The sequence below is a fragment of the Chinchilla lanigera genome, unplaced genomic scaffold (genome assembly GCF_000276665.1).
Source record: "Chinchilla lanigera isolate Chin_1 unplaced genomic scaffold, ChiLan1.0 scaffold00050, whole genome shotgun sequence".
In the NCBI taxonomy this organism is placed as follows: domain Eukaryota; kingdom Metazoa; phylum Chordata; class Mammalia; order Rodentia; family Chinchillidae; genus Chinchilla; species Chinchilla lanigera.
The window spans coordinates 13,583,028-13,597,780 of record NW_004955451.1 but is presented as its reverse complement, the minus strand read 5'-3'; the positions used below and the strand labels follow the sequence as shown (position 1 = coordinate 13,597,780).

Genomic DNA, 14,753 nt, shown 5'->3' with positions numbered 1-14,753 from the left:
GGCATCCGGAAGTCACCATCTCTTCAGCCGTGCCAGCCTGTGGGGAGATGAGCAGGACACAGGCTCTGTCCTCACAGAGGTCACCGAGGCCGGCAGGCAGACGCAGGCGGGAGAGGCCTCACAGAGGCAAGAGCCACTTGTTGGCCGGAAGTGAACAGTGAAAACTCCCGAGCGAGGGAGTAAGGCTGGAGCAGGGCCTTGGAGGAGGAGCGGGGGACAGGCGGAGACCTGCAGAGGACACAGCCCAAGGGAGGCTGGGGGTGAGGGAAGGCGCCGGTCAAATGCTGCGGCACGGCTTGTCGGGGTGCAGAGAGATGCGAGGAGAAGCTTCGGAAGGTGGCTGAGCTGAGATTCTCCTAAGGGACTGGCAAGGGCGTCTTCGCCTTAGGACCTGGGACCGTGGAGTGGGAAACTGCAGACGTTATCTGGGTAAGAAAGAGAAGGCCCAGCTAGGCGTGGTGCTGCGCGCCTGTCTTCCCAGTACTTGGCAGGCTGAGGCAGGAGGATCCCTGAAAGTTTAAGGCCAGCCTGGGCTACATAGTGAGTTCAAGACTGGCCTGGACTATACAGTGAGACCCTGTCTCAAACAAAAAAAAAAAAGAGAGAAGAAGATCCCTTGGGAATGGGCCCCATTAGAAAGCAAGGACAACACAACACAGCCAGCACCTCCTGAGCCGGGACACAGTCCCGGGCCTGCAGGGAGCGCCGGGGAAAGCGGTCCCTGTCTGACTCCACGGGCACAAGCACCGTTTGCAGAGTTGCTCTGCAAATTGCACTGAGGCTGGAGGACCCGGGCAGATGGGAAGCTCACTCGTCACCTCTTCCACCAGAGGCTCAGACGCGGGACAGAGGGGATCGCGGGGCCTCCACAGTGTCATTTGCTGTGTGCTTCTAATTGTGCGCAGCCTGAGCCTCTACTAGAAGTGACCTGAAGAGCCTTTGGGACAGGGTGAGCACGGAGGCTGGAAGTCGACAGGACACAGGGCATACTTTTGTGTTCTGGTTGGAGGGTGGACAGGCAGGGGGTGATTTCACAAGCAGGAGCCAGTGTTTTCCAAAGGCACTGTCCTGTGGGCTCCGCCATCCGGGTGGGAGGCACCAGGCCCGTTTCCTGGCGGGCCCCATGGTCCCAGCAACTGCCCAGGGAGGAGCTGAGCGGATGAAAACTGGGTCTTTACCTCCATTCCCGCCACACCACCAGCCCATGGCACTGCAGAGACCCTGTGGGATTCACTCCCTGCCTGGGGCAGGTGGTTCTAGAACTGATTGTGACCAAAGCATCTTCCCTTGCCATGTTGTTTACTGTTTTCCTGAGACAGGGTCTGGCTACGGGGTCTGCACCCAGCAATACCTTGTTGTTTTTTTTTGTTTTGTCTTTCTGAGACAGTCTCACTATGCAGTTCAGCCTGCTCTTGAGCTCACTTTGTAGCCCAGGCTGGCCTTGAATTCAACAATGATCCTCCTGCCTCAGCCTCCCAAGTGCTGGGATTATAGGCATGCGCCACCATGCGGGCCTGATACCTTACTGTTTAAAGCACATTTTCTCCTTACCCAGGAGTCCACAGAAGCCTCATCCGGCATGCAGCTGTGGTCTGTCTGTGCCTGCGCTGGCTCCCTCCACAGTGACCATGGAGACGGCCCGGCCTGCCAAGTCGGCTTCCTTTCACTCAAGGGGGCTCCCCGAGCACACGGCAGGGACCTTGCCCACAGCCCCCAGAATTCACTCAGGTGGCAAAGGCCTCTAAGTAGGGGACCTGGAGACGGGGTGGGGACTTCAGTGTACTCCAGGAAGCACACCACATCCGTCTCCACAGAGCACAAGAGGGCTGGGCTGGAGGCAACAGGAGGACGCAGGTAAGCCTGACGCCACCCGCTAACACCAGGGTGAGCCGCCGTGACGTGGGCTCGTCCTGCAGGGCCCAGGCCACCACAGGCCCCCATGAAGTCACCCTGGAGCCCTGGGTGTGCACCCCGGGCTGCACGGCTCTTGGGAGAGCTCAGCGTGGGGTGGCATCCCAGGCCCCGCTTCGCTGGGGTGCATGCACAGGCCTAAGATGGGAGAGGGATGGAAAAGCACAAACCCCCAAATAGGAAATAATTTCTAAACATTTTTATTTCAAATCTCTTTTCACCCCTCCCCAAAAAGACATGGGTCGGTACAGCAATCATAAAAAGGAGATACAAACACAAGAGTCAAATGTCTCCCGCGCCGACACTTACAAAAACCGGGAATTGTACATGGGGTTTCCAAACAGGACCTGCAGCAGTTACTAATGTCCCTTATGAGTCAAACATGCCTATGGATACAGTATGTACAGACAGCCCGCTCTGGAACTAACCTACAGGGACCCCGCCCGACACCCCTCCACCCCCAGAAAAATACCAACACACCCAAAGTGCATTTGTCTTGTTTGTATCAAAACATCTCTGCCTCCCGCCCTCGGGTCTTCCTACGGGAGATTGGCCTGCAAGTCTCTTTTAACCATTTAGTCATTTTTATAGCTTACGAAAATAAATTATACAGCAACTATTTTAATAAATTAAGCACAAAAAAGGGAGGGAAGAGGATAACTGAATGGGAAGACAAATCCAGGCCACGCTCTGGCTCGGGGGACAAGTAGCTGAAGAGGTCGCGGTGGCTGCAGGGGCAGCGCCCCTCCAGTGGACAGCTGGGGAGCCCTCGGACCCAGGACGACGGCCCTCTTCCGTGACGTCCTTAAGCACAACCAGGACACACAGCAGCAGCACCCTGGCCCTGCCCGTCCTCAGCCCCGCCTGCCCGCTGTGCAGCACTGCTCCGGGAGGGGGCCGCAGCTCAGGGCAACAGTCCCTTGGCCTCGCACCATCTCCGGGAGCAGCCGCGATCGCAGTCCAGCTGCAACCTCCTGTTCGTGTTTTCCCTCCTGCCCGCCCGATGCTTCTTGGCTGGGGGGCACTTCCGGGTCCCCTGAAAGCCGCTGAGATGAACGGGGAAGCAGGGCACAGACTCAGCATGCAGGACTGGCTTCCGGGAGGTAGACACGGGGGGGCGGGGGTGCAGAGGGGACAGGGAGGGAGGCCAAGGAGCAACAAAATGGGATGAAGATGACGTGGAATCTGCAGGCGAGTGAAGGTTTCCCTCAGACAGATGAATCAGTATTTTAAATGCAACTCATCCCCGCCTCCTAACTGCGGCACCCGAGTCCCCAGGGCCCGGCCCGGACTCGCCCGGCCTCCCGGAACTTCCTCCTCCACTCGCCCAAGGCCTCCTGTCACTGTGCTGAGCACTAAGCCTCCAATGTCACAGCAGGCCCGGCCACGGGGACTTGCAGACTTGACTTTGTGGCCCCATAATCCTACAATTTTCATAATGGGGACACTTTTTTCTTTTTTTTTTTTTTTTAATAAAAAAGATTTTACTCCCCAGGAGCAAATAAATCATCTGAACTACTGATAAACACTGCTGCAGTGAAAAGAAAGATGGCTACACATATGCGATAGCACAGTCCAGTGTGAGGACAGCTGTGTGGACAATCAGAGATCAAACCGCCTACCCACCCCCTTCCCACAAACCAAACCAAGAGGGTTCCCATAGGGAAAACGTCTAACTCAAAAGCTCCTCCCCGACGCGCAGAGGCACAGCACTGTCAGCACCAGGAACAAGCCAGCTCCCCCGGGAACCCCGACTGGCAGCAGGACTTCTGCAAATGGAGGCGGCACACACGCACGCACCTCCTTCCGCAGCCCCAGAGCCACACCCCAGCCCTCGCGCTGGGGCTCAGAAGGGCTGAGGAGTGCCCTCCATGGCATTTCCAGCTCCTGCAGTCTCCCACACCCAACCCCGGGCCCCCTCCCCACGCCACACCCAACACCACCACCCTGTCCCCCACAAGGGCCACACCGCCAGCGCCAGCCTGAGCAGGGTAGGAGCAAGAGTCCTGGAGGCAGCTCCAGCTCCAGGCTGTGACATTCAGCTCATCTCCACAGGGGCAGGCAGGAGACCAGGCCATCATCACCAGTGGCCCCATCTCCTTTAAAGGCCAGCTGTCACCCACTTATCCAGTCCCCAGCATCGGAGTTCCTGCCCTCCCCTTCCCATGCACCTCCCTGGGCACCAAATTTCAAGGAACAGTAGGTTGCAGTAGGGGCCGCCATCCTGAGGGCCACAGCAGCTCGGTGACATGCAGGTGACACGTGCAGCACAGGGGCACTCACAGCCAGGACACCCACAGCAGGTGCCCAGCATGGGGACCACACTGCGACCACCACGAAGGAAGGAGGCCCCTCTGCCCTGCCCCATACTCCCATCCAGTGGAGAAGGGCTCCGGGGAGCCTGACTAATGCTCAGCACTCTCCCCAGCACAGGGCAGGAGAGTGGAGGCCTGCCGCTGCTCTGGCTCTTCCTGAGCGTGGACTCCCCGGCAGAAACACCAGGCCCACAGTGCAGGGGCGACCTTGCTTCCAGGGCTGAGCTGAGACAGCAAAGAGCCAGCGCCGGGTGCTGCTCGGGGGCCCTGCCGACACGGCCGCAGCGCCACCCCACCGCGCGAGCCTTGGCCTCTGCCTGCCTGGGAGCAGGCTTCGGCCTGGGTCTGGACGCGGGGTGCTGAGGCGCCACGCCGACTCCCGCTTCCTGGCTCCGCTCCTGTTCTCCTCTCGGCAGGCCGCCTGCCTACACCCAGCCTCAGCGCCACAGCCTTCCAGACCATCTGGTCTCCACTCTCACCCACTCCGAACGCCCTCGGCAGTCCTTGCTTCTCTGCCATGGTGCCCTCCAGTGACTTTGCATGTGGCAGCCACTCTGAAGGTCCCCTCAGGCCAGCGGTCACGTCTTCTGCCTGGTGTAGCCCACAACATCTAGTCCAGAGCCACGCGCACACATAAATACCCTTAAACTTATGGGTGGCTGAAACAGTGGGTCCCAGATGGTTGCCAGTCAGTCAGGCTGAGGCCCTCAAAGGAGTCCAGACAGGCAGCTCTACAGCAGGGCGGCAACTTCTGCAGACAGACAGGACCTCTCCAGGTCACCCCGCCCAAGAAAGTGGGCTCCACTGCTGCAGAGCTCTCTGGGCTGGTTCACTGCAGCCAAGTTACAAGGCCAGGGCTCTGCTCAGCGCTCCGTGCAGGTGTGGGACCCAAGGCCAGGGCTTCCTGGTGAGGAGTCCTGCAACTGAGCAAGACAGCGGGCGTCTCTCTGTACCGATGTGCCACCAACCCTGCGGGACGGGGCGGACGCGAGCTCTGGGAGCCCAGGAGCAGTCTCCCAACACGGTGCAGCAGACTAGCGGGGGGGGAGGGGCAGTGGAGGCGGGGGCCAGCCTCTCCCAGCAGTGCATAGACCAGTGTCAGCACAACGAGGACCACCGAGAAGCGCCAAGCACCCCCTCTTCCAGGGGAGCCCTCCCAGGGCATCCCCAGACTCCAGCAGGACGAGGGCAGCAGGCCGTCTGGGAAAGGTCTGGGGCCGGCAGGAGCGCAGGAAACCAGGAGACCTTGCCATCTCCAGCAGGAGAGGGGTGTCGTGAGAGCCCCGAAACACGAAACGGGCTGCGCTCTTCTGCTGGACTCGGAACCCCACAGGGCTGAGACCTCAGGGCTCCTGGGGCTGGGGAAACCTGGCCTCTCCCTGCCCTACCCTCCCTCTCTCCGGCTGGCAGACGCAGGAGGGCGTGGTGGCTCCAAAGCGGGCGATGGCTTGCCACGGGGACCCCGACGCTGCCGCTCAGAGGAGTGGCAAACACCAATGTGGCAACCGGGCTGCTGCGTCAGACCCCTCGCGGGGCGCCTCAGGCTGCCGAGCACGGTTCAGTTCGGGTCTCAGAGCCTACGGCATGACGGAACCCAGACTAATGCGGCTTCCGTGAAGGTGACTCTCAGGTTAGGTTCCGAGGCCTTGAAGGAAAGGAACAAGGCGGCTCCTTCCTCCACGCGGGCATTGCAGCTGCGTCCTTCCCGCGGGCACGTCCACCGGTCCTGCTCTGCCCTCCCCGCTCCGCCCCACAGGCGCAAAGCCCAGCCGCCTTCAGCAGGAGTTTCCATACCGAGAACGCAAAGAGCAAAAACAAAACTTCTAAAAGAAACAGTGTCGAGACTTCTTCCAGTTTTCCAGGAGCCCTTCTCGTCATTCGGCCGGCACACAGGGCGGTCTGACGTGGAGCCCACCCGCGCCGGCTGTGTGCTTCCTCCAAGCCCTGGGCCTGGCGGGGGATCCCAGCCCTTCCCGTTCCCTCTCCTCCTCCTGCTCCTCCTCTTCACGCTAACTCCACGGGTTCAGACTGCAGCTTGACAACCAAACGCCTAGGAAAGAAAGGAAACATTCCATCAGCCTGACAGAGAAGAAGCCGCATGCCCTCCCCACTCCCGGCCCACAGGGGACTGAAAGACAGGAGTGGAAGTGAGCAGTGGGCAAGGCCACACCAAGACGTCGCCAGCAGCAAGCCGCGCCCGCTAGGCGGCAGGGCTCTGAGGGAGGGGCGCGTACTGCAGGCGCAGGCTCGTCTGCCTGCCCTTGATGAACGCTTCTTCCCCTCTGGTTTCCTGCTTTCTATACAATTTGTGCAAGAGTGAGGAGAGAGCCGGGCGTGGTGGCACACGCCTGTAATCCCAGCACTCGGGAGGCTGGGGCAGGAGGATCACTGAGAGTTTGAGACCAGGCTGGGCTACAAAGTGAGCTCAAGGCCAGCCTGAACTGCATAGCGAGACCCTGTCTCAGAAAGACAAAACAGGGGCTGGGGATTTAGCTCAGCGGCAAAGCGCCTGCCTGGCAAGCACAAGGTCGTGAGTTCGGTTCCTGGTACCGGAGAAAAACCAAACAAAAAAAAACAAACATCAAAAAGACAAAACAGAACAAAACAAACAAACAAACAAACAAACAAAAAAGCAACCCCCAGAGTGAGATCATTGAGAGCTGCATCCGCAGCCGCACTTGCCTGTTCTCCTCCTCACTTACACTAGTGACTGGCATGCACTAGGCCTGGCAATTTTTTTTTTTTTTTTGGCAGTGCTATGGATTGAACCCAGGGGCGCTCTACCACAGAGCTACATCCCAACCCCTTCTCCTCTTTAAAAAATTCTTGTGGTGTTGTTGTCTCTTGAGATAGGGTCTCACTATGTAGCCCAGGCTGACCTTGAACCCATGGCCATCCTTCTGATTCAGCCTGATGTGTGCTGGGATTACAGGCGTGCGCCACCATGCCTGTCAGCCTTTTTAAAATTTTGAGACGGGGTCTTGCTGAATTCCCAGATTGGTTCCAAACTTTGATCCTCCTACCTCAACCTCCAGCTTGGCAAATATTAAGCCTTTCATGTCTGCCTGCCTTCTCCTAAACGGGCTCTGTGCCTCTGCAGCAGATGCCATAAGGGGTTGGAGGGGCGGGAATGGGGCTCAACAAGGACCCCAGGTCCTACCCTTGGTGGTCACCGGCGGGGCCCTCGCTACGTGGAGGGTTCCACCTCTTGCTTCTGTTTGGAAATGAGCTGCGCTTCCTTTAGAGAAAGGTATACCTCTTCCTGAGGGTCATAGTAGTAGAACTTCCGAATGTAAGAGATCAGAGGTCTGTGGAAAACAAAACAGGAGACACATAAAATGTTATCTGTACAGAATATCTGAGAAATGCCCTTCCTTCCGCATTTCCTGCACAGCTGAGGCCACACCAGAGGCTCTGCCGATCCCACCGCCCACCTCCCTGCCTCCTGTCTCCCTCTCTTCCCCCTCCCCTGCACTCTCCACAGGGCCTGCAGGAGCTGGTGAGCCTGCTCTCTGCTTCCTCTGGCCGGTGCCGTTCAAGTGATGTGCTAAGACTCAGGCCAAGTGAAAGGAGGGCATTGCTGCCGGGCGTTCCTGTGTCTGAAATGCCCCTTTCCCGCCAGGCCGCCCTCAGGACCCCACTGTACTTAGGCAGTGGGAGATCTGGGATGTGATCTATCCGCACGAGCTGTCGGATCCGGAATCGGCAAAGGTGCTGGAGGGATTTGACGTTGCTGAATCGGGACACGGGATAGAGCAGCTGAACTGGCGTCGGAGGCAGTCCTTCAGAAGAAAACAAGGGCGACACTCAGGGGGACACACAGCTGAGCACAGTGGGGTGGGGTGGGAGGTCTTCTCATTGCATGGGCAGATTCTGGGCCATCGCCCATCGCTGCTTCCTCTTGCAGAAGGGTGATTACATATTTCACCTTAAAGGGAGTTAGCTCTCCTCTGCACACAGCCTCTCTGGTACCATCCTTGTTTTTTGAGACAGTCTTGCTATGTAGGTCAGGCTAGCCTCAAAGTCACATCGATCCTCCTGCCTCAGCCTCTTGAATGCTAGGATTATAGGCATGAGGTACAGCATCAAACTAGGCAGGTGCTTTTTTCCTTTCTTTCTTTCCTTCTTTTTTTTTTTTTTTTTTTTTTTTTTTTTTTTTTGTCTTTTTTGAGACAGGGTTTCACTCTGCAGTCTAGGCTGGCCTTGAGCTCACAATGTAGCCCAGACTGGCCTTGAACTTTTGGGATCCAAGGGCTGGGATTACAAATGTGCACCACCACACAGTTCCAGAGAGTGCTTTTGTCTTATTTATTTATTTTTGGTACCGAGAATTGAACTCCCGACCTTGCATTTGCCAGGCAGGCACAGTGCCGCGGAGCTATAGCCCCAGCTAGAGGGTGCTTTTAAAAGAGTCCTTCCTACAAGGACTAGGTAGGGGTAAAAACTCCTGAGGTGTGAGCATTTGCAGCACCTCAGGACAGACACCCACTGGGAACAGTAGGTGACACTGAAATCAGAACTAGGAACATCTTGGTTTCAATAAACAAGGGGACAGTGAAAGGTAAACAAGCATACTATTGTAAGAAAAAAATCTGAAATGAAAAACCTTTGAAAGAATTCCCTTCTCGGCCATTGTCAGAAAATGAAATTCTCCAGACAAAGTTAGCTGGAAAATATCCACACTATTGGGGGTAAATTTCAAACAGTTTGAAAATTGGGTTTGAAGGTGTGAGAAGAAAAAAAAAGGCTTGCAGATTGCTTCCCCAAGGCCGCCCGTGGCTGCTGACAACCGACTTTCTCAAAAACAAAACAAAACCCTAACCTAAGGAGACGGAGGCTGCCCTGCTGAGCTCAGCCTGCTGACCGACGCCTGCTCCAGGGAGTGACAGCCCTGACAGGCGACGCCTGGCTCCTCCAGGAGTCCCTCCGCTCCGGTCGCCAGGGCTGTCCAGGCGGCCACAGCCCTTCACGTTACTCGCACCGCCCGCCTCAGGCTCACACTGTCGCACACCGTGGTGCTCCACACCTCCTGGTTCGGCCTCTCCATTTAAAAAAAAATGTTGCTATGCACGATTTTCACTCTTGAATATATTTCACTCAGGTGGTTTTAAAAAGTTATTTTGGGTTCGAATGGCTCTTTGTCTTTATTCTTTCACTAACAGTATTCATGCATGTCTTAGTAATTAAGTCATGACGAACAGCTTTGCGTGCCAAGACAGACGGGGCCGCTGCTGCAGCTGCTCTCTGACCCCGAGGAGTCGGTGCCTTGGACAGTGACTACTGCACACGCTGGTCTACTGGTGGGACTCTTCACCTTGGGCTTCACAGAGAGCAATTTAAAACCTGTGAACTTTTCTATACTCCCTGGTGTCAACCTGACCGCCCTGCACCCCTCACAGCACAGCACATGATGAGCTTAGGGCCGTGTGAAAAGAAGTGGTCGGGGTGGGAAGAACCTGGGACAGACGCCTGCGCTGGAGGGCAGAGGGAGGGATGGGGCCGGCACGGCCAGCAGCCTCCTCTACCGGCTCGCCCGCCCTCCCACGCAGACCCAGTTCCGGCCACATAAGCACATTTTTCTTCTTCCCAGAAGGACTGGGTAGGGGTAAAAACTCCTTGAGGTGTGAGCACCCCAAACACCCAGGTCTTTCTGCTCTCTGAAGAGCAGAACTGCATCAGGAACCACATCTGCATCATGATGGGGCCCTACTTTCTTGGAAGTATAAAGGGAATAAACTAGGCAGGCTGGAAAACCTCAGTGAGATCTTTCAAGAAGGAAAAACAAACATGCGATCAAGAGTCGGAGCAGTCTGAGCTAACAGTAAAGCACTGCTGTGTAAATCCTGCTCCTCCTCAGCCCGAGCCAGCCCAGGAAAAACTGCAATGGAACGAGCTGCTGACCAAGGACTTCCAGGGAACGGGAGCAGGGAGCAGGTGAAGGGCAGATTTACTTTCGCTCACAAACCCCACATGCTTGTGACCTTTTTACATTATTTCCACAGTTTAAAAAAGAAACACAGCCAGGTGTGGTAGTTCATGCCTATAATCCCAGCACTCAGGAAGCTGAGGCAGGATTGGCACGAGTTTGATGCCAGCCTAGGCTACATAAGTGACAACTCAGGGAGATCCTGTCTCAAATTTTTTGAGACAAGGTATCGCTATGCAGTTCAGACTGGCCTTGAGCTCACTTTGTAGCCCACGCTGGCCTCAAATTTACAACTCTGCCTCAGCCTCTCAACTGTTGGGATTACAGGTGTGCACCACCATGCCCAGCTTAAACTTTTTTTATTCCTCAAAATTAAAACAGGCTGGAGATGTAGCTCAATATGACAGTTCTAGCTTCAATCCTTAGTTAAAAAAAAAAAAAAAGACAGCAGGGCATGGTGGTGCATACCTGTAATCCCAGCACTCGGGAGGCTGAGGCAGGAGGATCGTTGTGAGTTCAAGACCAGCCTGGGCTACAAAGGGAGCTCAAGGCCGCCTGAATTGCATAGCGAGACCTTGCCTCAAAAAAAAAAAAAAAAAAAAAGACAAAAAAAGAAAAACATCCTATATTCATGGATCAGAAGATTTAATATTGTTAATAACGCTCAGACTCAACTCAATCTCTATCAAAACCCAGAAGAGCTCTTTTAATAAATCGACAAACTGATCTAAAAATTCATATGAAAATGCAAGGGACTCAAAACAATCTTGAAAAAGAACAGTTAGAGGAATCACATTTCTCAATTTCAAAACATGGCAAATGAGGTGCAGGGGTGCACGCCGGTCATCCCAGCACTCAGAGGCTGAGGCAGGACAATCACTGTGAGTCCAAGGCCAGCATGGACTACCTAGTAAACTAAGACTGTGTCTCAAAAAACCAAAGAAAGAATGCTATAACTGAAAACCACTGAACTGCACACTTTCAGTAGGTGGGTTTAATGAGCTGGGGATATAGCTCAGTGGCATAAGCGCCTGCTTGGCAAGTGCAAGGTCGTGAGTTTGATCTCCAGTACCACAAAAAAAAAAAAAAAAAAAAAAAATAGGTGGGTTTGGAGGTTTTTCCCAGTACTAGGGATTAAGGCTAGGCCTTCGGGCAAGTTAGGCAAGGGCTCTACCACTCAGCTATATCCCAGCCCTTCATGTTCAGAGACAGGGTGTCCCTGAGCTGCCCAGGCTACCCTCAAACTTATGACCCTCCTACCCCAGCCTCCTGAGCAGCTGGGATTATAGGTACCCAGTGTGAAACCCTTCCTGTCAGTGACCTCACCAGGGCAGCATCAGCTGTGAGATGCGGGGAAGACGGTGAAGGGTATACAAGAGTGCTGCTATTTTCCCATGTCTTTGTAAGTCTAAAACTAGTTCAAAAAGCTAAAGTACAAACTAAGACAGTGACGAGACTACTGGAAATGTTCATGTTGACCAGATATTTGAAATTAAGGAATCACGGTTCATTTTTTTAGGTGTGAAATGCTATCATGAACACACTTTTTATAAAGTTATTATCTACTAAAGGAGACTTTAGGTAAAAAGAAAACCTGAATCAAGTTTGGCTATTAGTAAAACTATGTTAATATCGGCTTGTTAATTGTGACAGATGTCCCGTACTAGTGTAAGTCGTTAACTGCAGTAGCAGGAATGGGCCAAGGTGGTGTATGGCAACTCTCTCTACTACCTTTGTAATCTTCCTATAAATCTAAGCATACTGTAGTCCTGGGATTATCAGCATGTCGCGCTGTGTGACTGTACAAACGTTCCTGTCACCTGGATCAGTCCTGCGCCTCAAGTTCCGCCTGAGGCCCCGACAGCAGCTCCTACTTTTTTGAGCAACTCTTGGCATCTGCCTAAGAATCTGAATTTGATTCACAGGGGAAGCATGGAGTTCTCATCTCATCTCAGGTTCTGTTCGTGTCCTCTAAGTTCCTTGTGCTAACGTGCTTTCTCCAGTGCTACACAAGCAGGCCCTCCACCCGGAGATGACCCAGACACCTTCCTGAGCAGGCAGAGACATGGCCAGCCTGGCAGTGGGGCACCCAACGGGGAGAGGTCTGTGTGCGCGGCGAAAGTGGTCAAGATGGAGGAGAAATAAATCTCCACTCTGACAGTAAACTGAGCCCACAGTGGGCAAAGCCACAGCAGACCCAGCAAAGCAGCCTGCGTGAGCCCAGCCTACACACGCACACTCTTCCTGCAGCCACGCTCTGCCGTCCCCGTGCCCCCAGCGGTGGCCTGTGGGCACTCACTGCTCGGCCTCACACGCAGCCTCAAGACACCGGCACTAGCCACAGGGAGACACCACAGAGCAACACTGTTCACACTTTGCCTGGACATCGGTGGGAAGGAGCTCCGCATCCGTGTGGCCGCAGAAGCCAACACTCCCCCCGTGTGCGCAGGCTCACACAGGAAGGCAGGGCCTTGCACTGGGCTCCGCAGGAAGAGTGACCGCTCTAACGGCCAGGAGAAAACTTCAAGGAAGCACGGCCTCTGCCCGTGAGTGGGGCGTCCTCATGCTACACTGGATCACACCCAAATACAGTGACATAATCAACGCAATCACAGCTTTACCTGGAACCCTGGATCTCAGGAAATAGAGGAACTTCCCATTCTTGGAGTGCATGATGGCTCTCTTGATGAATTCTACCACGGACTGGCAGCGATCCTCAAATTTGGGATGACACCACAGGCTAAAGGTTCCTGCCAGGGAAAATGAAGAAGTGAACTCTCAAACTGTCTTTCAGAACCACTGGGCAGTGACTCTCGTATGGGAAGAGCCATCTGTGGGCACGCTGCGTCCAAGGTACCCACAGCCACGTGTTCCTGTTTATCCCACAACCGATGGGAAGAAGGACGTCACCTCAATTTAGTAAGACATAAATTAGGCCTTAAAATATTTTCAGGGCCCAGGATGTAGCTCACCAGCACAATGCCTGCCTGTCAAGCACAAGGTCCTGAGTTCAATTCCCAGTTCCAAAAAAAAACCAAAAAAAAAAAAAAAGAAAAAGGAAAAAATATTTTTATTAAAGAAATAATAAATTTTAAGTCAGAAAAAATATAAAAGAGTCTGTCAAGTATGAACATTAAGCTGGGCATGGTGGCACATGCCTGTAATCCCAGCACTAGGGAGGCTGAGGCAGGAGGATCATTGCAAGTTAGACCAGCCTGGGCTACAAAGTGAGCTTAAGGCCAGCCTGAACTGCATAGTGAGACCCTGTCTCAAAAAGACCAAAAAAAAAAAAAAGTATGAACATTAATCCTCATATCACACTTTCTCTCCCTCACTTATATATACACACACACACACAACTGGTATAAAGACGGGAAGAAAGACTCCCACAGCAAAGTGGGTCTCTATGATGCCCCGAGAAGACTCAAGGGTTCAAATGTTCACAAGACGGGCGAGGGCAGAACAGGTGTGGCAGTGCTATGGGCTGCGCTCACCATGTCAGGCATGGAGAATCAACCTTTCCTTCTTTAGCTTCTAAAATTCCTCCCACAACATGTTACACCTCAAACCTGAGAATCCTATCTCAAACCTGAGAATCTCAAAGGCAAAAGGGAATCTTAACAGCCCTGACTTAAAAAAACAAGAACTCCAAAAACTAAAGCACTACATTCCAGGAGGATCGCCAGCAGAGAGGGTACACAGCAGAGCTGTCACTCTGAGGAACTGCAGTCGTGAGTCTCTCCCTGTCACGCTTAAAGTGATACTTTATGTATCTCCCCCATCTCCGCCGGTACCAGGAATTGAACTCATGACCTTGCGCTTGCCAGGCAGCCACTGTGCCGCTGAGCTAAATCCCCAGCCCTCAAGAGTCATTTAAAAAGAGAAGTGAGGCTGTCAGTTCAAGCACCGGGGAAGTAAGTAGTATCCTGGCAAGAAGCTGCACTGGGCCAGGCAGAACGGGCCTTCCGGAGCAGGCGTTAGATGTGGCTGTCTCCCATGTGAGGACCCCTGAGGCACAGAGAGGTGCATTGTGACCCGAGCCTCAGGCCTGTGTGTGCGAGAGGAGCCAAGGGGGGACTGTGTGCCCAGTGGGACAGCGTGCGAGCTTGGGTGACTTTGTTCCTGGCAGAGACGGGTTGGGCCATCATGACGGCAGTGCTGTTGTGAGGCCGAGATTGGTACTTAAGTCACCTCCCCACCACCGCCCTCAAGGCGAGAGTCAGATATCGAGCCGCAGAAGGAAGGTTTCCAGGAAGAAAGCATAGATTTGAGCATGGATGGGACTTTAGAGACAAAAGTGTCCATCAGAGACTCCTGGAGGGGCTGGGGATTTAGCTCAGTGGCACAGCGCCTGCCTGGCAAGTGCAAAGTTGTGAGTTCAATTCCCGGTACCAGAAAAAGCCAAAAAAAACCAAAAACAAAAACAACAACAAACTCCACTTACTCAAGGAAGAAAAGTTCCTTTAAGTGAAAAGTAACTGAGAACTATTTGAAAGAATGTTCCCTCCTGGCAGCTCACCTATCAGCAACTTCAAGGCCAAGCATTCCAAGGCCAAGCATTTCTCTACCATTCCCACAGCTCTGTCACTTGTCATTTGCAC

General features: G+C 54.1%; 1 protein-coding gene across 1 annotated transcript in view; it reads right to left on the bottom strand.

Annotated features, from left to right (window-relative positions):
• Positions 1-2,095: 2,095 nt before the first annotated feature.
• The window catches only part of Socs7 (suppressor of cytokine signaling 7), a gene marked incomplete at its 5' end in the record, with an annotated part of 28,309 nt that continues 15,651 nt past the window's right edge, over positions 2,096-14,753 (bottom strand). Inside the window, 4 exon segments of the mRNA XM_013519430.1 lie at positions 2,096-6,276; positions 7,387-7,534; positions 7,873-8,008; positions 12,774-12,902. Coding sequence (XP_013374884.1) covers positions 7,414-7,534; positions 7,873-8,008; positions 12,774-12,902 — 386 coding nt within the window.